At 41.4% G+C, this 27,881-nt stretch overlaps 1 protein-coding gene across 1 annotated transcript; it reads right to left on the reverse strand.

The window, feature by feature from the left end:
* Positions 1-854: 854 nt before the first annotated feature.
* On the reverse strand, positions 855-26,476 carry LOC136791991 (T-cell activation inhibitor, mitochondrial-like). Its single transcript, XM_067005661.1, has 5 exons — positions 26,384-26,476; positions 22,015-22,168; positions 18,333-18,585; positions 3,386-3,618; positions 855-2,436 (listed from the first exon to the last, which is right to left on the reverse strand). Exons 1-4 carry the CDS (start codon positions 26,444-26,446, stop codon positions 3,573-3,575), a joined length of 516 nt encoding a protein of 171 aa, XP_066861762.1. The 5' UTR covers positions 26,447-26,476; the 3' UTR covers positions 855-2,436; positions 3,386-3,572.
* Between the last annotated feature and the right edge of the window lie 1,405 nt (positions 26,477-27,881).

Raw genomic sequence — 27,881 nt, forward strand, 5'->3', positions numbered from 1 at the left:
GTATGGAGGTTCCTTAAAAATCTAAAAATAGAACTACCATACAACCCAGTAATCCCACTACTGGGCGTATACCCTGAGAAAACCATAGTTTAAAAACATTCATGGGCTTTACTGGTGGCACAGTGGTTGAGAGTCCGCCTGCCGATGCAGGGGGCACAGGTTCATGTCCCGGTCCGGGAAGACCCCACATGCCACGGAGCAGCTAGGCCTGTGAGCCATGGCCGCTAAGCCTGTGCATCCAGAGCCTGTGCTCCGCAATGAGAGAGACCAAAACAGTGAGAGGCAGGCGTACAGCAAAAAAAAAAAAAAAAAGTTAAAAAAAAAAAGGAAAAAGAATTCAAAACAGGGCTGACTTTCAGGAAGCCAGCTTCTTAAGGTACATTTTCCTCACACTGTATAAAAAAAAACCCATGAAAATGTGCTCAACATTGCAAATTATTGGAGAAATACAAATCAAAACTACAAGACACCACCTCGCACAATTCAGAATGGCCATAATCAAAAAGTCTACAAATCATAAATGCAAGAGAGAGCATGAAGAAAAGGGAACCTTACTACGTCTTGGTGGGAATGGAAATTGGTAACAGCCACGATGGAAAACAATATGGAGGTTCTTTTAAAAACTCAAACTAGAGCTACCATATGATTCGGCAATCTTACTGCTGGGCGTGTATCTGGGGAAAACCATCATTCCAACAGACACATGCACCAGAACATTCATGAGCTATTTAAAAGAGCCAAGACAGAGAAGCAACCTTAATGTCCACTGACAGAGGAATGGACAAAGAAGATGTGGTACATACATAGAATGGAATATTACTCATCCATTAAAAAGAAAAAATTATGCCATTTGCAGAAACATGGATCGACCTAGAGATGATCATACTAAGGGAAGGAAGGAAGTCAGAGAAAGACAAATATGATATCACTTAAATGTGGAATCTAAAGAAAAAATGATTCAAATGAACTTATTAACAACACAGAAACAGACTCACAGTGTTTGAAAACAAATTTATGGTTAGAAAAGGTAACATCACAAACACAAAGGCTCTCCAACCCAGCAAGAAGCAGGCTATTCATGCGGTAGCATCCAGCCAAGAACTGTCACCAATTCCACAAGTGAAACAGATATGTGACTCCCTCACTTTTTTGATGCATAAAATGACCCCATCATCTCCTGGGAAATGGATCATGTCCACAACCCTCCTGCGTGGCCACCCTTTCTCTGTTTCACATCCTCGGCTTTTTAAACAAGCAATTTGTGTAGATCGAGGAGAGAACGGGCAGCGAGGCCAGAGAAGTAAGTAACCAGAGGGGGGCCCCACCAGCACACTCGGACAATCACCCCGGTCCTCCACCCACCAGGCTCCCGCCCCCGCCCTCCTTACCCTCCTCCCTGGACACGTCAGCCTCGGCCTCCTCGGCCACAGCCTCTGCTTCCTGTTCCCTTCCCAGAGCATCAGCCTTGGCTCCCCTCACGCATGACCCCTCTCCGTCCACCACCCCTGACACTGAGGGCACTTGCGTCTCCTGCGAGCCTGGGGACCAGGCCTTCACCTTTCTACCAGTGGCGCCTTTCACAGCTTCCGATCCACAACGGTCACAGCAAATGACGGCTGCATGAATCAATGAATGCTTGCTAGCCAAACCTCCTTAGGCCACATCTTTAGGAAAACCACCCTGTTTTGAATATAATACTCTCCCTTTCTTCACAGTAGACCCATGAAACATCTTCAACACTATCTTCCTGCCTACAAAACTACGGACTATGACAGGATTCCTTCAAAGATACAAATGGCATAGAGACAGCACTGCTTATGAACCAAAAACCGTTTTCACCTTAAGATTTCTTCTCAATTTAATGACAGTGCAGACGAGGCTTGTCTTCTATCAGCAGATTTCAAAATTTTAAACAGTGAAGATTCCAATTAATCAAGTAGTAACTGAGCTTTCCCCCCTTGTTGCCCCCCTTTTCCATCTGCACAGTTTCTTTCTGATACTTTTATCTTTCACTCTGCTCCTGAGTTGACTTTTACATTAACAAGCTCTGCTTCTCAAATTGAGGTACATGGTGGGAAAGCAACTGAGGTTATTATACTGAGAAAACAGCCACATCCAATCCCTGGTACAACCAGGGGGGGCGAATAAATCAATATGTTACTCCTAAGTGACATACAGTTTAATACAGTCGATTTCCTAAGTTCAATACAGTTTTAATTTCCCATACTTATGAGTTCTGACTACCTGAATATTTTCAACGATTAGACGGAATGGTAAGACAGGAAGAGGGCTAAGAGCACTCACTCTTCTTTTCTTTTCATGTTCTCTCTTGCCTGTTGGGCTTTGGTGAGAATAAACCACTGGAGGTTTGCTGGATCGCAGAGGATCGGAATGTTAAAATGCCCAAGTTCGTGCAAACTTGGAGCATATCTGTCACTGTAATAAAGCATACGTAAAAGGAAAAATCAGCGAGCTCTCCACCCCCACTCCACCCCCAAAGAAACGATTTTCTTAGCCTGATTAATGGAAAAGGAACTCATCAAGAAAATCCACCTTAAAGGTACAGTAAGTCCCCTACATATGAACGAGCTTCGTTCCGAGAGTGCGTTCCTAAGTCCAATTTGTTCATTAAGTCCTACAAGTTAGCCAGCTAACACAATTTGGTTATACAGCACTGTACTGTAGTAGGTTTATAATACTTTTCACACAAATAATACATAAAAAACAAACACTTGAAATAAAGATACTGTACTACTCTACTCTCTACAGTACTGTACAGTGAGGTACACAAAAGCACAACCACTTGTAGAGGTTGCACGCGTGTGACAATGTACAGCAGACACATGACGAGACTGGACAGGTGAACGCACGTTTGCATCTTTGAAAGTTTGCAACTTGAAGGTTCATATGTAGTGGACTTCCTGTATAGGAGAATTGATTTGAAGCTTTGCTGTCCCCAAAGAGCCGCACTATCAGGATGACCACACCCTTCCTGGCCCTGTGACCTTCCTCATCTGTAAGATGGGGGCAGTAACCCACTGCATGGTGAGGTTGTGAGAGCTAAAGAGATGATGCACTTAAGCACCGAGCATGGTGCCTGATACGCACACTGCTGATTTCACATTAGTTTAATCCTATAAAGTTTTCCACAGGACTGATTTGCCCTGTAAGTGGCAATATATTTACAGAATGTTCTGGAGACTCAATCTTTCAATCCTCTCATGTTGGCTTTTCTCATGTGTAAAAGAGTGTTGCCAACAGAGGTGGGGGCATTCCTTTCTTTAATTCCTAAGAATCACACATGGAAATACAAAACAATTTCATGCATGGACACACACAGCCCATCTTGAGTGAATGAATAAAAGTAATTGTTTTAGATACTTGCCTGTTAAGGATCATTTGCAAACCACGCAAACTTCGAGGGTGAAAAGGTATTCGACTTTTCAAGAGTCTATTATAGAACACGTCGAGAAGAGAGTAATATTCTTCAAGTGTCAACACTGGCTGTAATTCTTCGATATAAACAACTTTGATGCCACCTAGAAGATAGCTTATTTGGTCCTCCAGAAGCATCAGCCTCTTCTGCAGGTCAAAATAACTCGGTAATCTTTCAAAAAGCTACAGTATTTTAAAAATAAGAGGAAGAAATATTTAGGATTTTTTTTTTTTTTTTTTTTGCAGTATGCGAGCCTCTCACTGTTGTGGCCTCTCCCGTTGCGGAGCACAGGCTCCGGACACACAGGCTCAGCAGCCATGGCTCACGGGCCCAGCCGCTCCTGCAGCATGTGGAATCTTCCCGGACTGGGGCACAAACCCGTGTCTCCTGCATCGGCAGGCGGTCTCTCAACCACTGCGCCACTAGGGAAGCCCGAAATATTTAGAGTTATGATACTTTAACAGTCCAAGTTTAGGACTCCAATACGTAGCACTGAGGAATTCTAACAAGAAAATTATTTTCTTAGAAGGAAAGTTCAAATAAGCAATAAGAAAAAAGCTATGGAATGCTGGAAATATTAATATTCAAAACAAACCACTGTAAATCTTAGGAACTTTTAGCTAGGAATTAAAGAGTTTGCAGAAGAAAAGAAATATGTTCCAAATAAAAATAAGTCCTAACATTTAAATATTCAGGTAAGAATCTCAAATTAGGATAGAAAGATTAAATGTTATAATAAAGAAGGGTTTTAGAAATAAAGTCTACATATTTCAATTGAAAATATTTCCTCAATATTTCCCTTAATTCAACTAAATTCTACTATGAAGCACCTACCATGTACCTAAACCCTAAACTGGGCCCTTGGAATATAGAGATTATAAGAATTTGTGTCCCTGTCTCCCAGGGGCTTATGGTCAGGGTGCAGAGAAACAAAACAAGAATCAGAATTCAGCATACTAAGTGCCACATCAGGGTGATGCAATTGGAGGGTCAAGCAAAGGTTTCCAAGGACGTCTAACATAACCAATATGAAAAGATAAAGAGGATTTAGAGAAGGTTAGATGCATCACTAATTATTAGAGAAATGCAAATCAAAACTACAATGAGGTACCACCTCACACTGGCCAGAATGACCATCATCAAAAAGTCTACAAATAATAAATGCTGGAGGGACTTCCCTCGTGGTTCAGTGGTTACGAATCCACCTGCCAATGCAGGAGACAAGATCCCACATGCCGTGGAGTAAATAAGCCCATGCACCACAATTACTGAGCCCGTGCACTGTAACTACTGAAGCCTGTATGCCCTAGAGCCCACGCTCCACAACAAGAGAAGCCACCACTCTGAGAAGCCCACGCACCTCAACAAAGAGTAACCATCACTCACCACAACTAGAGAGAAAGCCTGCACACACCAACAAAGACCAAATGCAGCCAAAAATAAATTTAAAAAAAAAAACGCTGGAGAGGGTGTGGAGAAAAGGGAACCCTCCTATACTATTGGTGGGAATGGAAATTGGTACAGTCACTATGAAAACAATATGGAAGTTCCTTAAAAAAACTAAAAATAGTGGGAATTCACTGCTGGTCCAGTGGTTAAGATTCTGTGCTTTCACTGCTGAGGGCACAGGTTTAATCCCTGGTCGGGGAACTAAGATCCCTGCAAGCTGCTTGGCCAAAAAAAAAAAAGAAAAGAAAAGAAAAACTAAAAAGAGTTGCCATATGATCCAGCAATCCCACTCCTGGGCATATATCCAGACAAAAGTATAACACAAAAATATACATGCACCCCAATGTTCACAGCAGCACTACTTACAAGAGCCAAGACATGGAAACAACCTAAATGTACATTGACAGGTGAGTGGATAAAGAATATGTGGCATACACACACACACACACACAGGAATACTACTCAGCCATAACAAGGAAGGAAATAATGGCATTTACAGTAACATGGATGAACTTAGAGATTATTACACTGACTTATCAAGTAAGTCAGAAAGAGAAAAACAAACATCATATAATATTATGTACATGTGGAATCTAAAATATGACACAAATGAACTTATCTACAAAGCAGAAACAGACTCACAGACATAGAAAACAACTAGAGAAAGCCCATGCACAGCAACGAAGACCCAACGCAGCCAAAAATAAATAAATTTAAAAAAAAAAAAACGAATCCGCCAGCCAACGCAGGGGACTCAGGTTCGAGCCCTGGTCCAGGAAGATCCCACATGCCGCAGAGCAACTAAACCCGTGCGCCACAACTACTGAGCCTGCACTATAGAGCCCGCAAGCCACAACTACTGAGCCCGTGCATCTAGAGCCCGTACTCAGCAACAAGAGAAACCATCTCAATGAGAAGCCTGCGCACCACAACGAAGAGTAGCCACCGCTCCCCACAACTCGAGAAAGCCCGCATCCAGCGACGAAGACCCAACACAGCCAAAAATAAATAAATAAATTTATTTTTTTAAAAAGAATATGTATGTGATATATAACTGAATTACTTTGCTGTATACCAGAAACTAACACAACATTGTAAATCAACTATTTCAAATTTTAAAAAAAGGAATAGAGAAGGTTAGCTGCATGTGGTGAAGTTTCAGGGGAAGAAAAAAGCATGTGCAAACTTGGAAGCACCAACAGGGACAAAGCAGGTTCAAAAACAAAGGAGTTTGGTGTGGCTGGAGGGTGGTACACATGGCTTAAATGGAAGGAGGTGAGGCTGAAGAGGCAGGTGGCGCTGAGTCAGGGAAAGACCTGTGTCCTACATTACGGACTCAGATTTTATACAAAAAGTTGCAGTTATATTACAGGAGTTGAAAGGCATCAAAACTCTGCTATAATAAAAGCAATAGCAGTATAAAAATTCTACAAATTATTTATAATACACTTCTGTTTTTAATTTATTTATTTTATTTTTGGCTGCATTGGGTCTTGGTTGCTGCGCGCAGGCTTTCTCTAGTTGTGGCAAGCAGGGGCTACTCTTCATTGCGGTGCGCGGGCTTCTCACTGCGGTGGCTTCTCTTGTTGCGGAGCATGGGCTCTAGGTGAGTGGGCTTCAGTAGCTGTGGCTCGCGGGCTCTAGGGCGCAGGCTCAGTAGTTGTGGCACACGGGCTTAACTGCTCCGCGGCACATGGGATCTTCCCGGACCAAGGCTCGAACGTGTGTCCCCTGCATTGGCAGGCAGATTCTTAACCACTGCACCACCAGGGAAGTCCATCACTACAGTTTTAATTTGCATTTCCCTATGGCTTTTCATGTGCTTATCTGTCATCTATATGTCTTCTTCTGTGACATATCTGTTCGTGTATTTTACACATTTCCTAAATTCATTGTTTATTTTTCTACTGTTGAGCTTTAAAAGTTCTTTATATATTTAGATACAAAGACTTTGTCAGATTGGTGATTTGTAAATATTTTCTACCGGATATTTGATATGAACAGATATTTCACCAAAGAAGACATATGGATGGCAAAAAAGCACATGAAAAGATGCTCACCACCATTTATCATTAGAGAAATGCAAATTAAACCCACAATGAGATAGAACCACATACCTCTTAAAATGGCTAAAATTAAAAAGATGACCGTAGCGAGTGTTAGCAGCTTCTCAAAAAGTTAAAATACCCTAACATATCTGGCCATTCCACTTTTAGGTATTTACCCAACAGAAAAGGAAATATATGTCCATATAAATATTTGTAGAAAAATATTCATAGCAGCTTTATTTCTAATGGACAAAAGCTGACATAACCCAATGTCCATTAACAACTGAATGGATAAAAAACCTGTGGTATAGCCATATGATGGAATACTAAGTGGAAATTAAAAGGAATAAATGCTTGATACATGCAGTAGGATGGATGAATCTCAAAATAATTATGCTGAAAGAAATCAAACACCACAAAAGCACAAACTCTGTGCTTCCACTTACATAAAACTCTAGAAATATAATCTATAGTGACAGAAAGCAGACCAGTGGTTGCTTGGGTAGGGGGTGGTGGATCGAAGAGAGGGTTTACAAGGGACATGAGCATTCTTTTGTGGGTGATGGATGTGTTCACTATCCTGATTATGGTAATGGTTTCATGGGTATTTACATGTTACGTCTCATCAAATTATACCCACTAAATATGTACATTTATTGTATGTCAATTATACCACAAAATCTGTTAAAAACAAAACAACAGAATGCAGGCCTTTAGACTGAGCTTTAGAAAAGACTATAAAATTTCCAAATAAAAATGGACTTAACAATCAGTCCTCTAGGGGAGGAGAGAAGATGGCGGAAGAGTAAGACACGGAGATCACCTTCCTCCCCACAGATACATCAGAAATACATCTACACGTGGAACTGCTCCTACAGAACACCCACTGAACGCTGGCAGAAGACCTCAGACCTCCCAAAAGGCAAGAACTCCCCACGTACCTGCGTAGGGCAAAAGAAAAAAGAATAAACAGAGACTAAAGAATAAGGACGGGACCTGCACCAGTGGGAGGGAGCTGTGAAGGAGGAAAGGTTTCCACACACTAGAGGCCCCTTCACGGGCGGTGGCGGAGGGGTGAAGCTTTGAAGCTGCGGAGGAGAGCGCAGCCACAGGGGTGCAGAGGGCAAAGCGGGGAGATTCCCGCACAGAGGATCGGTGCCGACCAGCACTAACCAGCCCTAAAGGCTTGTCTGCTCACCCGCTGGGGCGGGCGGGGGCTGGGAGCTGAGGCTTGGGCTTCGGTCAGGTGGCAGGGAGAGGACTGGGGTTGGCTGCATGAACACAGCCTGAAGGGGTTAGTGCACCACAGCTAGCTGGGAGGGAGTCCGGGATAAGTCTGGAGCTGCCGAAGAGGCAGCAGACTTTTTCTTCCCTCTGCTTCCTGGGGCACGAGGAGAGGGGATTAAGAGCGCTGCTTAAAGGAGCTCCAGAGACGGGCACGAGACGCTAAGGCCGCTGCTGCCGCCATCAAGAAGCCTGTGTGCGAGCACAGGTCACTCTCCCCACCGCCCCTCCCGGGAGCCTGTGCAGCCCGCCACTGCCAGGGCCCCGGGATCCAGGGACAACCTCCCCGGGAGAACGTGCGGCGCGCCTCACGCTGGTGCAACGTCACACCGGCCTCTGCCGCTGCAGACTCACCCTGCATCCGTGCCCCTCCCTCCCCCCAGCCTGAGCCAGAGCCCCCGAATCAGCTGCTCCTTTAACCCCATCCTGTCTGAGTGAAGAACAGACACCCTCAGGCAACCTACACGCAGAGGCGGGGCTAAGTCCAAAGCTGAACCCCAGGAGCTGTGCGAACAAAGAAGAGAGGGGGAGGTCTCTCCCAGCAGCCTCAGGAGCAGCGGATTAAATCTCCACAATCAACTTGATGTACCCTGCATCTGTGGAAAACCTGAATAGACAGCGAATCATCCCAAATTGAGGAGGTGGACTTTGGGAGCAAGATATATTATTTTGTTCCCCTTTCTCTCTTTTTGTGTGTATGTTTCTGTGAGATTTTGTCTGTATAGCTTTGCTCTCACCATTTGTTCTCGGGTTCTGACCATCCGTGTTTTTCTTTTCTTTTTTTTTTTTTTTTTTTACTTTTTAAAATTTTTCTTCTTAATTATTTTTTATTTTAATAACTTTATTTTATTTTATCCTACTTTATTTTATCCTCTTTCTTTCTTCCTCTCTCCCTCCCTCTCTCACTCTCTTTCTTTCTATTAAAGGCTCTGGGTGCTCCAGCCAGGTGTCAGGGCTGTGTCTCTGAGGTGGGAGAGCCAACTTCAGGACACTGGTCCACAAGAGACCTCACAGCCCCACGTAATATCAAACAGCGAAAATCTCCCAGAGATCTCCATCTCAACACCAAGACCCAGCTTCACTCAACGACCAGCAAGCTACAGTGCTGGACACCCTATGCCAAACAACTAGCAAGACAGGAACACAGCCCCATCCATTAGCAGAGAGGCTGCCTAAAATAATAAGGCTACAGACACCCCAAAACACACCAACAGATGTGGACCTGCCCACCAGAAAGACAAGATCCAGCCTCATCCACCAGAACACAGGCACTAGTCCCCTCAACGTGGAAACATACTCAACCCACTGAACCAACCTTAGCCACTGGGGACAGCCACCAAAAACAATGGGAACTACGAACCTACAGCCTGCAAAAAGGAGACCCCAAATACAGTATATTAAGCAAAATGAAAAGACAGAAAAACACACAACAGATGAAGGAGCAAGGTAAAAACCCACCAGACCTAACAAATGAAGAGGATATAGGCAGTCAACCTGAAACGGAATTCAGAATAATGATAGTAACCAAAATCTTGGAAACAGAATAGAGAAAATGCAAGAAACATTTAACAAGGACCTAGAAGAACTAAAGGGGAAACAAGCAATGATGAACAACACAATAAATGAAATTAAAAATACTCTAGAAGGGATCAGTAGCAGAATAACTGAGGCAGAAGAACAGATAAGTGACCTGGAAGATAAAATAGTGGAAATAACCACTGCAGAGCAGAATAAAGAAAAAAGAATGAAAGGAACTGAGGACAGTCTCAGAGACCTCTGGGACAACATTAAACACACCAACATTCGAATTATAGGGGTCCCAGAAGAAGAAGAGAAAAAGAAAGGGACTGAGAAAATATTTGAAGAGATTATAGTTGAAAACTTCCCTAACATGGGAAAGGAAATAGCCACGCAAGTCCAGGAAGCACAGAGTCCCATACAGGATAAACTGAAGGAGAAACACGCCAAGACACATAGTAATCGAACTGGCAAAAATTAAAGACAAAAATTATTGAAAGCAGCAAGGGGAAAATGAAAAATAACATACAAGGGAACTCCCATAAGGTTAAAAGCTGATTTCTCAGCAGAAACTCTACAAGCCAGCAAAGGGAGCAGCATGATATACTTAAAGTGATGAAGGGGAAGAACCTACAACCAAGATTACTCTACCCATCAAGGATCTCATTCAGATTCGATGGAGAAATCAAAAGCTTTACAGACAAGCAAAGCTAAGAGAATTCAGCACCACCAAACCAGCTCTACAACAAATGCTAAAGGAACTTCTCTAAATGGGAAACACAAGAAAAAAAAGAAACTACAAAAACAAACCCAAAACAATTAAGAAAATGGTCATAGGAACATACATATCGATAATTACCTTAAACATGAATGGATTAAATGCTCCAACCAAAAGACACAGGCTTGCTGAATGGATACAAAAAAAGACCCATATATATGTTGTCTACAAGAGACCCACTTCAGACCTAGGGACACATACAGACTGAAAGTGAGGGGATGGGAAAGATATTCCATGCAAATGGAAATCAAAAGAAAGCTGGAGTAGCAATACTCTTATCAGATAAAATAGACTTTAAAATAAAGAATGTTACAAGAGACAAGGAAGGACACTACATAATGATCAAGGGATCAATCCAAGAAGAAGATATAACAATTATAAATATATATGCACCCATAAAAGGAGCACCTCAATACATAAGGCAACTGCTAACAGCTATAAAAGAGAAAATCAACAGTAACGCAATAATAATGGGGGGCTTTAACACCTCACTTACACCAATGGACAGATCATCCAAATTGAAAATAAATAAGGAAACAGAAGCTTTAAATGACACAATAGACCAGATAGATTTGATATTTATAGGACATTCCATCCAAAAACAGCAGATTACACTTTCTTCTCAAGTACGCATGGAACATTCTCCAGGATAGATCACATCTTGGGTCACAAATCAAGCCTCCGTAAATTTAAGAAAATTGAAATCATATAAAGCATCTTCTCTGACCACAACGCTATGAGATTAGAAATGAATTACAGGGAAAACAATGTAAAAAACACAAACACATGGAGGCTAAACAATACATTACTAATAATCAAGAGATCACAGAGGAAATCAAAAAATACGTAGAGACAAATGACAATGAAAACAGGATGATCCAAAACCTATGGGATGCAGCAAAAGCAGTTCTAAGAGGGAAGTTTATAGCTATACAAGCCTACCTCAAGAAACAAGAAAAATCTCAAGTAAACAATCTAACCTTATACCTAAAGGAACTAGAGAAAGAAGAACAAATATAACCCAAAGTTAGCAGAAGGAAAGAAATCATAAAGATCAGAGCAGAAATAAATGAAATAGAAACAAAGAAAACAATAGCAAAGATCAATAAAACTAAAAGCTGGTTCTTTGAGAAGATAAACAAAATTGATAAACCATTATCCAGACTCATCAAGGAAAAGAGGGAGAGGACTTAAATCAATAAAATTAGAAATGAAAAAGGAGATGTTACAACAGACACTGTAGAAATACAAAGCATCCTAAGAGACTACTACAAGCAACTCTATGCCAATAAAATGGACAACCTGGAAGAAATGGACAAATTCTTAGAAAGGTATAACCTCCCAACACTGAACCAGGAAGAAATAGAAAATATAAATAGACCAATCACAAGTAATAAAATTGAAGCTGTGATTAAAAATCTTCCAACAAACAGAAATCCAGGACCAGATGGCTTCACAGATGAATTCTAACATTTAGAGAAGAGCTAACACCCATGCTTCTCAAATTCTTCCAAAAAATTGCAGAGGAAGGAACACTCCCAAACTCAATCTATGAGGCCACCATCACCCTGATACCAAAACCAGACAAAGATACTAGAAAAAAAGAAAATTACAGACCAATATCACTGATGAATATAAATGCAAAAATCCTCAACAAAATACAAGCAAACACAATCCCACATTAAAAGGATCACACACCATGATTAAGTGGGATTTATCCCAGGGATGCAAGGATTCTTCAGTATATGCAAATCAATCAATGTGATACACCATATCAACAAATTGAAGGATAAAAACCATATGATCATCTCAATAGATGCAGGAACGGCTTCTGACAATATTCAACACCTACTTATGATAAAAACTCTCCAGAAAGTGGGCATAGAGGGAACCTACCTCAACATAATAAAGGCCATCTTTGACAAACGCACAGCAAACATCATTCTCAATGGTGAAAAACTGAAAACATTTCCTCTAAGATCAGGAACAAGATAAGGATGTCCACTCTCACCACAATTATTCAACATAGTTTTGGAAGTCCTAGCCATGGCAATCAGAGAAGAAAAAGAAAACGAATACAAATTGGAAAAGAAGAAGTAAAACTGTCACTGTTTGCAGATGACATGGTACTATACATAGAGAATTCTAAAGATGCCACCAGAAAACTACTAGAGCTAATCAGTGAATATGGTAAAGTTGCAGGATACAAAATTAATGCACAGAAATCTCTTGCATTCCTATACACTAATGATGAAAAATCTGAAAAAGAAATTAAGGAAACACTCCCATTTACCATCGCAACAAAAAGAATAAAATACCTAGGAATAAACCTACCTAGGGAGACAAAAGACCTGTAGGCATAAAACTATAAGACAGTGATAAAAGAAATTAAAGATGATACCAACAGATGGAGAGATATACCATGTTCTTGGATTGGAAGAATACTGTGAAAATGACTATACTATCCAAAGCAATCCACAGAGTCAATGCAATCAATTCTTAAAATTAGCAATGGAATTTTTTATGGAACTAGAACAAAAAAGTCTTAAAATTTGTATGGAGACACAAAAACCCTGAATAGCCAAAGCAGTTTTGTTTTGTTTTGTTTTGTGGTACACGGGCCTCTCACCGCTGTGGTCTCTCCTGCCACGGAGCACAGGCTCCAGATGTGCAAGCCCAGCGGCCACGGCCCACGAGCCCAGCCGCCCCACGGCATGCGGGATCCTCCCGGACCAGGGCACGAACTTGCGTCCCCTGCATCGGCAGGTGGACTCCCAACCACTGTGCCACCAGGGAAGCCCCCAAAGCAGTTTTGAGGGAAAAAAACGGAGCTGGAGGAATCAGAATCCCTGACTTCAGACTATACTACAAAGCTACAGTAATCAAGACAATATGGTACTGGCACAAAAACAGAAACATAGATCAATGGAACAAGATAGAAAGCCCAGAGATAAACCCACGCACCTATGGTCAACTAATCTGTGACAAAGGAGGCAAGGATATACAATGGAGAGAATACAGTCTCTTCAATAAGTGGTGCTGGGAAAACTGGACAGCTACATGTAAAAGAATGAAATTAGAACACTCCCTAACACCATACACAAAAATAAACTCAAAATGGATTAGAGACCAAAATGTAAGACTGGACACTATAAAACTCTTAGAGGAACACATAGGAAGAACACTCTTTGACATAAATCACAGCAAGATCTTTTTTGATCCACCTCCTAGAGTAATGGAAATAAAAACAAAAATAAACAAATGGGACCTAATGAAACTTCAAAGCTTTTGCACAGCAAAGGAAACCATAAACAAGACAAAAAGACCACCATCAGAATGGGAGAAAATATTTGCAAACGAATCAATGGACAAAGGATTAATCTCCAAAATACATAAATAACTCATGCAGCTCAATATTAAAAAAAACAAACAGCCCAATCCAAAAATGGGCAGAAGACCTAAACAGACATTTCTCCAAAGAAGAAATACAGATGGCCAAGAAGCACATGAAAAGCTGCTCAACATCATTAATTACTAGAGAAATGCAAATCAAAACTACAATGAGGTATCACCTCACACCAGTTAGAATGGGCATCATCAGAAAATCTACAAACAACAAATGCTGGAGAGGGTGTGGAGAAAAGGGAACTCTCTTGCACTGTTGGTGGGAAACTAAATTGATACAGCCGCTATGGAGAACAGTATGGAGGTTCCTTAAAAGACTAAAAATAGAATTACCATATGATCCAGCAATCATATGGCAAATGTACTGGGCACATACCCAGAGAAAACCATAATTCAAAAAGACACATGCACCCCAGTGTTCACTGCAGCACTATTTACAATAACCAGGTCATGGAAGCAACCTAAATGCCCACTGACAGACGAATGGATAAAGAATATGTGGTACATATATACAATGGAATATTACTCGGCAATAAAAAGGAACGAAACTGGGTCATTTGTTGAGATGTGGATGGATCTAGAGACTGTCATACAGAGTGAAGTAAGTCAGAAAGAGAAAAACAAATATCGTTTATTAACGCATATATGTGGAACCTAGAAAAATGGTACAGATGAATCGGTTTGCAGGGCAGAAATTGAGACACAGATGTAGAGAACAAACGTATGGACACCAAGTGGGGAAAGCAGTGGGGTGGGGATGGTGGCGTGATGAATTGGGAGATTGGGATTGACAACTATACACTGCTGTGTATAAAATGGATGACAAATAAGAAGCTGTTGTATTAAAAAAAAAAAGTTAACATGACATGTTCCTTGTCAAAAAAAAAAAGAATAGCATTTCAATGGTCTTTCTATAGTTCAATGACATGTTTTTTTCAGTGGGGTAGACATTACATATGGAATAATTTTGTTTAGATACAAATGGATCCTGTTGTCTCCTTCCAAACACAAATTCTATAACTGCAATACATTTTAGTTTTTAAATTATTTGAAAATCAGAGAATATATGCAAAATATGGAAACACTAAAAGCTACAACACAAAGTAGCATTTTCTAATTTTTTTTAGACTGGTAAATTCTTTTTATTATCGTATAAAATAAGAAAACCTTACATATTAAACATTTCACTGTAGCGTTTTTATCACTATAAAGTGATTTTTACAGTAAGATAAAGCACAATTTGCTGAGAAATACAAAATTACACAGCATGTCCTAAAATGTATATTGAAATATAACTGCCAGATATAAGAAGAAAATAGATTAAATGGAGCTTTTATGACCTGATAATTCTTCTATGTTGTGTTTTTAAAAACTCAACTGAGGGCTTCCCTGGTGGCGCAGTGGTTGAGAGTCCACCTGCCGATTCAGGGGACGTGGGTTCGTGCCCCGGTCCGGGAAGATCCCACATGCCGTGGAGCGGCTGGGCCCGTAAGCCATGGCCGCTGAGCCTGCGCGTCCAGAGCCTGTGCTCCGTAACGGGAGAGGCCACAACAGTGGGAGGCCCACGTACAGGGAAAAAAAAAAAAAAACCTCAACTGATTTATTTTCATAATTTCTGTGTTTTATTTCAGCCTGCATGTCTCTGCGGAAACATAAGGAAAATTATTTGAAAGTTTACACTAAATAAAACTGTTATATTTTCTCTTTTTAACATTACATTCTGAAATATTAGAAATAACATGCTTTCAACATTAAATTTTGATCAGCTGAATGCAATTTGTAAATCAGGTAAAGATCAATTGGATGTACATTTGCAGAATTATTTCTATGCTCCCTCTGAACTGTATAATTCAGCATGTGCTCCTCATGCGTCGTCTCCTATAACTACATATATAATAAAGATGAGGTAAACAATACAAGAATGAAAATAAAAACCGTATATGGCCAAAATGATCATGGTGGTGAAGAAGTTTTGTCTGAGTTACAGCCCCTAAATCTCCTGACTATGGGACAGTCACTCCATTCATATGGTTTGAAACCTCTCAAATGGTTCAACAATTTTATAATCATTTGCAAAATAATAACAAATTTTAAAAATTAGGACTTCTCTGGCAGCCTGGTGGTTAAGACTCCACACTTCCAACGCAGGGGGCTCGGGTTCGATCCCTGGTTGGGGAACTAAGATTCCATGAGCCACGTGGTGTGGCAAAAAAAAAAATAACTGAAACAAGAAACTGATACAAACACCACTCTGGCTTTGATGACATGAGCCCCTGGAATCCTTACTGGGAAAAACTAACATAATACAAGACCTTGAACAAAGCCTCATCAGGGTTCCCGCAAACTGGGCAACATTCGTATTTCGGAAAAGGTCAGGATTGGCTGAAAGGGGTGCTGGGCCTGTGTGAACACACTGGACCAGGGAGACCAGGTTAGGTTATGGAAGTAAGAGATATGAAATCTTCCAAATTCATACAACTGTCATAACCGGGGCATCGGCCCTCTAAGGCATGCTGGTGAAGGCAACAGATTTTTTTTTGCGGCATTTAGTCTATACTGTAATTTACCCAAACGGCCCAAAAAGCAGTATGTATTCCTTTTCTTGCCTTTTTTCAGTGTAGAGCTGTCCTCTCCTATCCTACCCAGCCTGGACCCTCTGCTCTAAAATTTTATCTAATAAGCTAAACTCAAACTCTATGAGGTGTGATGATCTGGTTCAGATAAGTCACTAATATCAATGTTCAAGAAATATAACCCAAGGACGTCCAATACAAGCATCAAAAACTAAACAAAACAGAAATCTCTAACTGGTTGACTTTAGAAGAGAAGCTTTGAGTAGGAAGATTTAAGGGGATACCACTCAACTCTCAATATTCTCTAGCCCAAGAAAACTATATGGAAGTAAAAGATATGAAACAACATTACACCAAGAACCAGCCACAACCCTATTCCAGCTCTTTTGTAAGCAATTCTAAATACTGTCTGTTTCATTTAGGATAATTTAATATTAATTTTAAATCACAGTTTTAAAGCAAATGCAAGATCTCTCTCATAAACAAGGCTAAAACATGTCATGCTTTTTTGTTGTTAATTTCATTTGTCAAAGCTAAGAAAACAAAGGTTCTATCTGGCTATGAATGGATTTACTTCATTGTTTGACAAGATACATAGCTATTGATAACTGAATTTGGATAATAATGACCAATAAATTAGTTATATTTCCACTGATTTCAATTTCTAAAAACAGTGGTCTATTTCATTTATGTTGCTATCTTCTTTACGAGTAGACAAATCAAAATGATATGTTTTGAGCTTGTCCTGGTAATTGTCAACTTGAGAGCTTGAATTTAAAACAAAGTATACCTCTGAAGGAAATGAAGAACTCATAGTAACACAACTCACCTACACTGGAAAATTTCCTTAAGACAATGTATCTCTTGTTAAAAACAGCAGATACTTTTAAGTCAACACTAATGAAACTAACAGAGGCACTGTTTTTAAAAAAATGGTCCTCTACATTCATTGCTGAGTCACTTATTCTGCTACCATCTGTATTAAGTTACTTTACATTTCCATATTAGACCTTGAGTTCTCCACATCCAGCCTCCAGCACTTCACATTCATACTTTTCCAACAATTCTTTAATTCAGTGAAATAAAAATGCTGGTTGGGTTTTACGAAGCAGATTAGTAGAAAGATGATTAAAACATGTTCCCTATTCTTAAAAATGCATTATCTAGTAACATGTAATATAATAGAATGTAAGAGTATATACTTTTATTAAAGACTGAAGACTTTTATTGGATGAACTACATACAAATAAGGAAATTATAAATACTCAGCTTGGACAAGGAACCAGTGGAATAGCACTTATCTTGGTGAATTGGCTTTTCCCAGTTCCAGTCTGTTTTCACTGTTTGCCAGCTGACTAACTCTGAGTTCTGGGTCCCTGGGACAATCTTTTCATGATGGCTACACATCTAGCTCCAGACCAAAATTGTACCCTATGAAACACTCAACTGAACCACAGACTAATTGCTTCTCTGAATTTCTTTAATATGTTATTCTTAAGCCTCTTGATTTAAGGTCCAACAACTCTCATTGTTGCTTTTATGCCTTGACTTCTCCAATCCCACTTTTTTTCTATACCAAAAGGTAGGTCAGACATTCCCAAGTTTTTGTTCATCTGGACACACTGTGAGATAATGAGAGCAATGGGTATAAGCAGAAGTTTCATGGGCTGGATCCCAGTGCATGCAAGGCTGAGACCCTCTCTTCCAGCTCATGTTTTTTGTTTTTTTCTGTTTTAGTTTTGGCTGCGTTGGGTATTCGTTGCTGCACGCGGGCTTTTCTCTAGTCACGGCGAGTGGGGGCTACTAACTACAAATAAGTTTAAATAAAAACTCGTACATACGTTAGGGTTGTTTCCATTCTCCAGACTTGCTCGAGGTGTTCATCAGGGTCCTTGAATCCAGTAAAGGAGTAGTAAGACTTGTCCCATTTGATGGGCCTGTCAGATATCCTTTTGGCCTCTTTGAGAGGCTGGGGGTGCACATTAGTATTCAAGCTTTGGATATGTTCAATAGATAAACTGCAGGAGTTGAGAATATATAACACTGTGCTTAGCAGATCTCTGGTGTGCAAAGTAAATTTGACTGCTCGAAATCCTAGAGAATATAATTCCCCCAAACAGTTAATACAGATGATTATTTGCTTTACCTGAAAAACATTTCTTTTCATACAACATTTATAGAATCAAAATCTTTAAAACACTCCATTACTGATTAAAAAATTCATCCTACTGGAAAATCATCTGTAAATGGAAAACTACATCCCTTCTCCAAAACTGTACCACACTACCTCCATCTTCATGAAGACCTCTGTCAGCTCCCTTTTCTAGTTTGGCACCAGTGACCAAACCCACCCCAGCCCAAGAAGGGGATTGAGAATATTTTCAATGCTGTTCATAAATTTGGTCTCTACAGTCTAAGGGATGGAAAAGCTCTCCTATGAGCAAGTGTCCACCAGAGAGGGTGTCCAGCACTAAAGAGAAGGGGGAGGGTGGGGCAGGCTGCCCTGCGACAGAGGTTCAAGGAGGGGGGTCATTCCAGTCTCAGGGGTCACAGAAACCCATCTCAAATTTTCTCTACGGTTGAAAGAGACTGTCCTCATACTCCCCCATCCAACTAGCTAGGGACACAATATTTTCAGAAGTGACTTAAAGTTTCCTAATTTTTTAAAAGTTAGCACTTCACAATCTGACTTTAATGCAAGTAGTCACTGGGCTCAGGGTAGTAATCTAACTTACGTCAACAGCAGGAAATCTACTGGTTCCCCTGCACCTTTATTGGGTATTAAACATGGCGCTAGTTGAATTTACATAACTTTTCAATGAACACTCTCACCAGTGCCATTATTATCTCTTTTCAAACGTGATGAGGCAGAGGTTCAAGGAGGTTAAGAAGCGTGAAGTGAGGGCTTAAATCTGAGCTGCCACCAAGCCAAGCATTTTCCCCATTATAACATGCTGACTCTCTTTTATTTCTTTGGAAAAAATTTTTAATTGGTTTTGAACATTATACAAGTGTGATATAAGTACATCCTTCTTGTAAAACTATATATACAAAGTAAAAGTCTCCTGTTGACAGGCACACAACCTCACAGTTTCACTAGACGTGACCCTATTAACATTTAGGTACACAAGCATTTAGAACTGCACCGTATAATACGGTAGTTACTAGCCATATGTGGCTATTTATTGGTAAAATTAAATTGATTGAAATTAAATAAAATTTAAAATTCAGGTCCTGGTCATACTAGCGTCACTTCAAGTGCTCAGCAGCCACATGGGGCTGGTACCAGCTGTACCAGGCAGCGCTCACACAGAACAGCTACGTCACCACAGCAAGCTCTCTTGGACAGCAGTGCTCTAGACCTTTGCTATGTGCTTTCTGTGTATGTTATATATGAGATATACGCTTATGTGTTTGCACGAACACACACCCACAGTGTGAATTGTTCCTTTTTAACATATAAACTGCACCATTCTGGACCTATGATTTTTTTTTAAATTTATTTTTTTGGCCACTCCACGCAGCTTGCAGGATCTTAGTTCCCTGACCAGGGATCAAACCTGGGACCTCTGCAATGGAAGAACAGAGTCCTAACCACTGCATTGCCAGGGAATTCCCTGGATCTATTACTTTGAACTTGCTTTTGTTATTTAACCTTGGTGACTCTCCCATTATCTGTATGTATACATCATTCCCTTTCTTTTTAGTAGTTCTATACTAATCTACATAATCACTGTAGTGCAATTTATTTAACACTTCCAAAACTGATGACCATAAAAGTTGTTTTTAATTTTTCACCATTCCATACAAGACTGTGTTTTCTTTGCCACGATGACCGTCACCACAATCTAAATCATTCTCAGATGACTGCTATGCCTGCCATATAGATTTATAGAATCTATAACATGCAAACTAAAAAAAAAATTTTAATTGAATCATTGATGGTAAAGTGAGAAATACTGGTAGGAAAATTATTCTAGTCAGTGAAAGAGGAAAGGAAAATGCAAATTCCTGCATTTGAGGTTAGAAAGAAATAGTTTATCCTCAGAAGAGGTAAGTAAATCTCAGGGGAATCTCAGAGGAATAAATCTCAGTTTCTCTCTTATCAATTCCATTAATTATTTAATCCAATGTAAATGCTGCTATATAGTGTGGCAGGCTTGTGCCAGACTGCACATAACTTTTATTGGGGAATATTACCTAATTAGTTTAGTTTGCATTTGATTACTGAGGCTAAACATTTTTATATGCTTATTGGCAATTTATGTGTATTATTTCCCGAACTGTCTAGTCATTGTGTTTGCCCATTTTTGTAACCAAGCTACTCTGTTTTCTTTTTGACTTCTAAGAACTCCATATATAAATAATTTATTTTTTAAATTTATTTGTGGCTGTGTTGGGTCTTCCTTGCTGCACATGGGCTTTCTCTAGTGGCGAGCGGGGTCTATTCTTTGTTGCGGTGTGCAAGCTTCTCACTGCGGTGGCTTCTCTTGTTGCGGAGCACGGGCTCTAGGCACCTGGGCTTCGGTAGTTGTGGCACACGGGCTTAGCTGCTCCTCAGCATGTGGGATCTTCCCGGACCAGAGATGGAACCTGTGTCCCCTGCACTGGCAGGCGGATTCTTAACCACTGTGCCACCAAGGAAGTCCCTATTTATTTATTTTTTGGCTGCACCATGCAGCTTGTGGGATCGTCGTTCCCTGACCAGGGATTGAACCTGGGCCCTTGGCAGTGTGAGTGCAGAATTTCCACTGGACCACCAGGGAATTCCCACTAATTTATTTTTTTATAATCTATTTTCATTTAATAAACGGTTCAAGGTTAACCATTAACTGATAGAGGATTCTTCTCTTTACTCAGCCAGAGCTGACGACAGCTATTTGTTTTAGCATTTGTTCACAGAAAGCTCTTAGTAAATCTTTAAACTGTTTTAAAGTTCATTCTAAAAATAAAGTTATTTCCTCAAGGATCATGAAAAGGATGGACAGACCCACAGTCATCCTTAGTTTAAAGTATCACTGGATCATGGGTAAAGCAGTGACAAAGGACAAAACAGAAGGCCGTACATGAAGACTGATCAGATTCTAGAAACAGCATGAGGCTGGAGTTAAAGGGTTCAAGACCCCTATTCTGTCTCCAAGGTCCTGGGACATTACTAAGTTACATACAATTGGGCAAATACTATCTTCCTAACAGGGTACTTTGAAGACTAAATTAGAGAATGTAAGCTATATTTTTTAAAGATATAAATTGTTATATAGACATTTAATACTTAAAACAGCACTGAAATAGGAAGGGGACAAATAGGAACACTTCAGTTTTCTAGTCAGAAAAGTTTAAACATAAAAAATATCTCATCAAACACATGCACCCAGGAATAGAATCTAACTCCAAGAAAACACTCAATTAAATGATATTATTTCCTATGACAAGCCTTCAATCCGAAGGTCTTCTAGCAACGTAAGACAGATCGGACACATCACACCAAGCCTGCAAGGGACACACGAGAAATAAGAAACGTACCGGAAGTGCTGAAGTGTTCCTGGCCATCAGAGGAATTCTGGTCTGTTTCTCTTACGTAAAACAGAAGCTGGGCTGGTTTCAAAGACTTGAAGCCTGGTTTCTGGAGGTTTTCTAAGTAGGCACTTAATCTCTTAAGAGAATTTTCACTGACTTCCTGGAAAAAAATATTAAGAGGCATTTATACACAAAATAGAACAAGGAAACATCAGAAATTATATCCTGACCTTTTAAACACATTATTGAGTGTATTAAAAAATGGTGGGGGCTTCCCTGGTGGCGCAGTGGTTGAGAGTCCACCTGCCGATGCAGGGGACACGGGTTCGTGCCCCGGTCCGGGAAGATCCCACATGCCGCAGGAGCGGCTGGGCCCGTGAGCCATGGCCACTGAGCCTTCGCGTCCGGAGCCTGTGCTCTGCAACGGGAGAGGCCACAGCAGTGAGAGGCCCGCATACCTCAAAAAAAAAAAAAAAAGGTGGGTTTCATAGATCCTCAGCACAGGATAAAACTGGATCCACACCTCACAACACGGAACTCCATAGGGATGAGATGTAAAAAAAAAAAAAAAAAAAAAATGTGGTCACATAAGTACTAGAGAAAACATGGCTGAGTTCCTTTATAACTTAGATGTGGAAAAAGCCTAACTATGGCTGAATATCTCAAGTAATAAATGATTGATAAATCCAATTACCTAAGATAGTTTAAAAACAATATAGCACAGGGAACTATATTCCATATCCTGTGATAAATCATAATGGAAAAGAATATGAAAAACTATATACATATTTCTGTATAACTGAATCACTGTGCTGTATGGCAGAAATTAACACAATATTGTAAATTTTTAAAAAAATCTTAAAAATAGAACACATAAAAAACCACACATTTGGGGGCTTCCCTGGTGGCGCAGTGGTTGAGAGTCCGCCTGCCGATGCAGGGGACGCGGGTTCGTGCCCTAGTCCGGGAGGATCCCACGTGCCGCGGAGCGGCTGGGCCCGTGAGTCGTGGCCGCTGAGCCTGCGCGTCCGGAGCCTGCGCTCCGCAATGGGAGAGGACACAGCAGTGAGAGGCCCATGTACCAAAAAAAAAAAAACAAAAAAAAAAAAAACAAAAAACAAAAAAAACACCACACATTTTTAAGGAAAACACACACACACACACACACACACACACACACACACACACACACTAGTCTACAGACAAAAATTGACTGGGAAAAAATATTTCCAAGTTATTTCATAATAAAGAGCTAATTTCTCTCTATATAAAAGGCTCTTAAAATGCCTTTCCAGAGATTGGTTGAATTATGGTATCTTCATTCAATGGAGTGCTTACACAACCAAAAGGAAAAAAGGGGGGAAAGAATGTGACACAGGCAATATATATGAAAGGACATGGAGTGATTTCTAGGATATACTGTTAAATGAAAAAAGAAATGTTTTTTAGTGAAGGAACAGCTCCAAGAAATGGCATAAATAATAACTTTTCTTCTTATCCCTATAGGTCTCTTCTCAGAAACATAGTGTGATCTGAAATTAAGAACAGTCTGTTTATTTTTGTTTAATTTATTATAATATACCACTCTCAGCTATGACAGTTCCATGAGTAGCTGAGAGAATTTCCTGTTAGTGAAGGACCAAATCTTCATAATTATTTTTTGATACATATTTCCATTTTTGCCAAAAAAAAAAAAAAAAAACAGGCAGAACAACCCAGAAATGAATAAAAATGACTGCCAACAGGAAGTTAATGGGATTGGGGTAAATGAAATTGGGATGGGAGTGAAACTCCTGAGTAAACTTTGTGTTTAGCTTTGATTTTTGAAACCTATACATGTTTTGCCTATTTTAAAACTGAATTAAAATTAAGAGGATAAAACAGCAACAACTGTGCTTCACTCTGAGATCCTGGCTTGATGCCATGACTACATGCGACTCTATGCCTCTTTCCCTTAGGAAAGGGTGAACGTGCCCTACGAGAGTCAGGGGAAAACTGACATATAAGACAAACTTATGGTTACCAAAGGGGAAGTGGGGGAGGGATAAATTAAGAGTTTGGGATTAACATACACACACTACTATATATAAAATAGATAAACAACAAGGTCCTACTATATAGCACAGTGAACTATATTCAGTAACTTATAATAAACTATAATGTTAAAGAATATGAAAAAGAATATATATACATATATATGTAAATATATATATGAATCACTTTGTTGTACACTGGAAACTAACACAACATTGTAAATCAACTATACTTTAATAGAAAAATTTTTAATTAAAAAAAGAGCATTGGGCTTCCCTGGTGGCGCAGTGGTTGAGAGTCTGCCTGCCAATGCAGGGGACACGGGTTCGTGCCCCACTCCACAACAGTGAGAGGTCCGCATACCGCAAAAAAAAAAAAAAAAAAAAAGCATTACCAAATCTTTAGGTAAAATGAAAGTGAAAATGATGTAAATTGCACCCACATTAAAGACAAGTTATTGAAAAATAGAAAATTCTTCCTATGAAATTTTTAAAAAAGCATGTAGCCGCATGCAGGGCTCATGGGATAATCCAGGATAAGCACCTCCTCTCGAAATCTGTAACTAAGTCACATACCTTAATATGCAAGGTAAAATTCACAGCTTCCAGGAATTAGGACATGACACATCCTTTGGAGCCAGCATGCAATCCATTACACTTGGTGACAGGATCACCATTATAAACTCCCCTTTGTTTCATTCTGCCTTTGAATGACTTTGCAGAGAGAAGCCACTATCTGTGGGTGTCACGCCAAGTCCACCTGGCATTATTTCACATCCACTCACACCTCCAAAGTTAGGGTCTCCCATGATTCCAGCCTCTACTGAGCCTGCCCTATTCATTGGGCACTTGGGTTGGATCCAGCCTCTCATTTTTCTAATTGGCTAGTTGTGAGGTTTTTTGTGCACAGCGCTTCTCTTTTCTCCTTGGGCCAATGGATTCCAGGATAGAGCTGAGTCATGGGTCTTCTGTGCCAGTTGCCCCTTTATTGCTGTTCAACTTCCAACCCACCCTTCACGCATGCTCTGCAGTAATGAACAGGATTCCTTTAAGCTTCTGTTCTTCAGAGTGAGCACAATGGTAAGCTTTTCCAGTAGAGGGCGCTAGGGGGACATCGCAGAGATAGGGGCCCTCCTGCTGGGTTTGGAGGCGGCAAGATTGACTGGTCACAAGTGTAGGTGTGATGGCATCTGGTGCAGACCTGCCCAGCCATGGGCGCAGAACCCGTGGCCCTCACAATGTAATACAGAAGATAAAGCTGACTCCATATCGGATCTGTTTCTTTTACTTTAACCTTTGTATCCTACTGCTTTTGCTACAAGTTAATTACTAAAGGGATGTTGCCTATAAGCTTAAATTATACATAATGGCCCACCTCTGGGATGCCTGCCTCCCAGGTAATGAGCATTAAGCTAAAATATCTTTGTTAACTCACAGCAAACCTCCTGACCAGGCCCACACGTGAATGGCTGCAGGAATGAAGAAATCAGAGTCTGAACAGAACCAGGATTTTACTTCCTTCCCTTTTAGTATAAAAGAAGTCTGAATTCTAGAGAAGATGGTTCTTTGGGACACTAACCCACCTCTTCTCAGTCTGCTGGCTTTCCAAATAAAGTCACTATTCCTTGCCCCAACAAATTCTCTCTCGATTTACTGGCCTGTCATGAGACAAGCAGTATGAGCTTGGACTCAGTAACGTCAACACACTGCAAACTCTGGGCTTCCTGCCCACACTGGCACTCCAACCTCCTCTGCTTGTCCCTAGGCCTAGCCGTCAGCTGACCTGCCTGCACCTGTTTTGTGCCCCAGAGAGTTGCTTCCTGCTTACCCAGTGGCTGGGGAGCCATGGCAGGAGCAACCCCGCCAACTTCTCTGCCACCAACGAGGTCTGAACACAGGACCTCGAGAGAGGACCCCTTCCACGCTTTTTTCTTCCTGGGGGGCTCTCCCTCAGCCCTAGGGCCCATATTGACATTTATTACATCTTTTTTTTTTTTTTTGCAGTATGCAGGCCTCTCACTGTTGTGGCCTCTCCCGTTGCGGAGCACAGGCTCCGGACGCGCAGGCTCAGCGGCCATGGCTCACGGGCCCAGCCGCTCCGCGGCATGTGGGATCTTCCCGGACCGGGGCACGAACCCGTGTCCCCTGCATCGGCAAGCGAACTCTCAACCACTGCGCCACCAGGGAAGCCCTATTACATCTTATAGTCATTCTTTAATCTAACTTGTTGGGCTGCACCCCTCAAGCCAGCAAGCCCTGTACTTGTCCAGCCTCAAGCCAGAAGAAGCAGCCCAGAGTCAGCAAGAGCAACCTCAATGGCTTAATGGATAGGAGGATCTTACACGTCTGAAGCAAGGTCCTGGAGTGAGACACCCATGGCGTGCAGCAAACAGCAGGCGGGACATGGCGGCAGTCTTCACTCCAGGGGGAGAGGAGCGGGGCGGGAGCGCGGGGGGGAGGTTACCAGTTAAAGGAGGAACTGACGTCAGACTGACTCACTGGTTGCCAGAGAAACCAGCAGAGGATCACGCCCCTCACTGCCCCTTTGATAAACCAGCATAGTGGAGAGAGTTCTGATCTAAAGATTAGAACAATCACCAGCTGGGGCCAGGGGCAAGTACACAGGCATTTACTGATCAGGTTCTAAGACTGAGAGGGAAGGTCAGTCACGTGAATAAGGTATAGGTAAAGCAGGGGTTGGTCAAGCAGGGGATGTACAGAGAGCAGAAGAACTGCCATCTTGGGTGACCTGATCAGACAAAATTTACCAATTTTTATATTGTTTCCCCGTTTAAACCGTCTTGTGATTGGATCCAGACCTGATTCAGCAGTACCTCCAGCCTTGGGGATGAGTCCAGGCTTTGCTCCTCTTGGGTGCTCCCCACCTAGAGGATCCTGCACAGATGCTCCAGCCTTCTCAGTCCAGCTAGCATACTGGTCATTCATTTAAAAAAACAATTACTGACTGTATCCTTGGTGCTGAGATACAGCAGGCTGGCTCGGCCTCAGCAGCCCACCTCTTCCTCAAAGGACATAAAGCTCACAGGCTCTGTGACATTTCTCAGGTGGGGGAAGCCTGAATGTGTTCTGGAAGGAAGAGCTGCTGTGGTCCTGTTGTCTGCATAGTTAGGCCCTGCAGCGTGAACCTGCCTGGGTATATAAACCCGCAGGAGAGGAACACTCAGGGCTTCTGAATCAGGTAAGGCGCTATGAAGCCAAGGCAGGCCAAGAGCGGTCTGGTGGGGCATTTTAGGACCTGGGTGTGCCCTGGAGAAAGAACCCTGCTCTGGTTGCTTCCCACCGGTTGTGGGCTCCAGGCTGGGCATTTACAACTGGCCTCCTGTTTACATTTCTTGAGGAAGGAGGCAGGTGGGCTCTAGGCTAGATATTTACAACCAGCCTCCTGTTTTCACTACAACAGCGACAGGGTAAGTAGCTCGACTTTGTCTCCTGAGGACACTTTAAGATAACAGTCATGGCGGGGACAGAGAGGGGCTAAACCCTATTTGAGTAAAAAATAAAGAGGTCACATGTTTCCCATCCTTGGGGCAAGTGAGACACCGCACATGTGCAGAAAGCCTCCTTGAGGGACAAAAAGGAGGGGGGGCCACCCCATAATAGGTGATGCCAAGGCCCCCCGTAGGCCTCTGGGCTGGAATCCATGTCGGGGAGGGTCCTAGGGCAGGTCAGGTGTGGAAAAAGAAACCAAATAATGGGCCAAAGATAAACAAAGAGCCGGAAGAACTGCCCTGTATAACTGACTTAACCGCCTCTTTCCCGTGACCCTCATTAGCGGAGACGCCCACACCCTTTCTCTCCGGGGTGTGTATTTCTGCCTTG

Source organism: Kogia breviceps, chromosome 10, assembly GCF_026419965.1.
Source record: "Kogia breviceps isolate mKogBre1 chromosome 10, mKogBre1 haplotype 1, whole genome shotgun sequence".
Classification (NCBI taxonomy): domain Eukaryota; kingdom Metazoa; phylum Chordata; class Mammalia; order Artiodactyla; family Physeteridae; genus Kogia; species Kogia breviceps.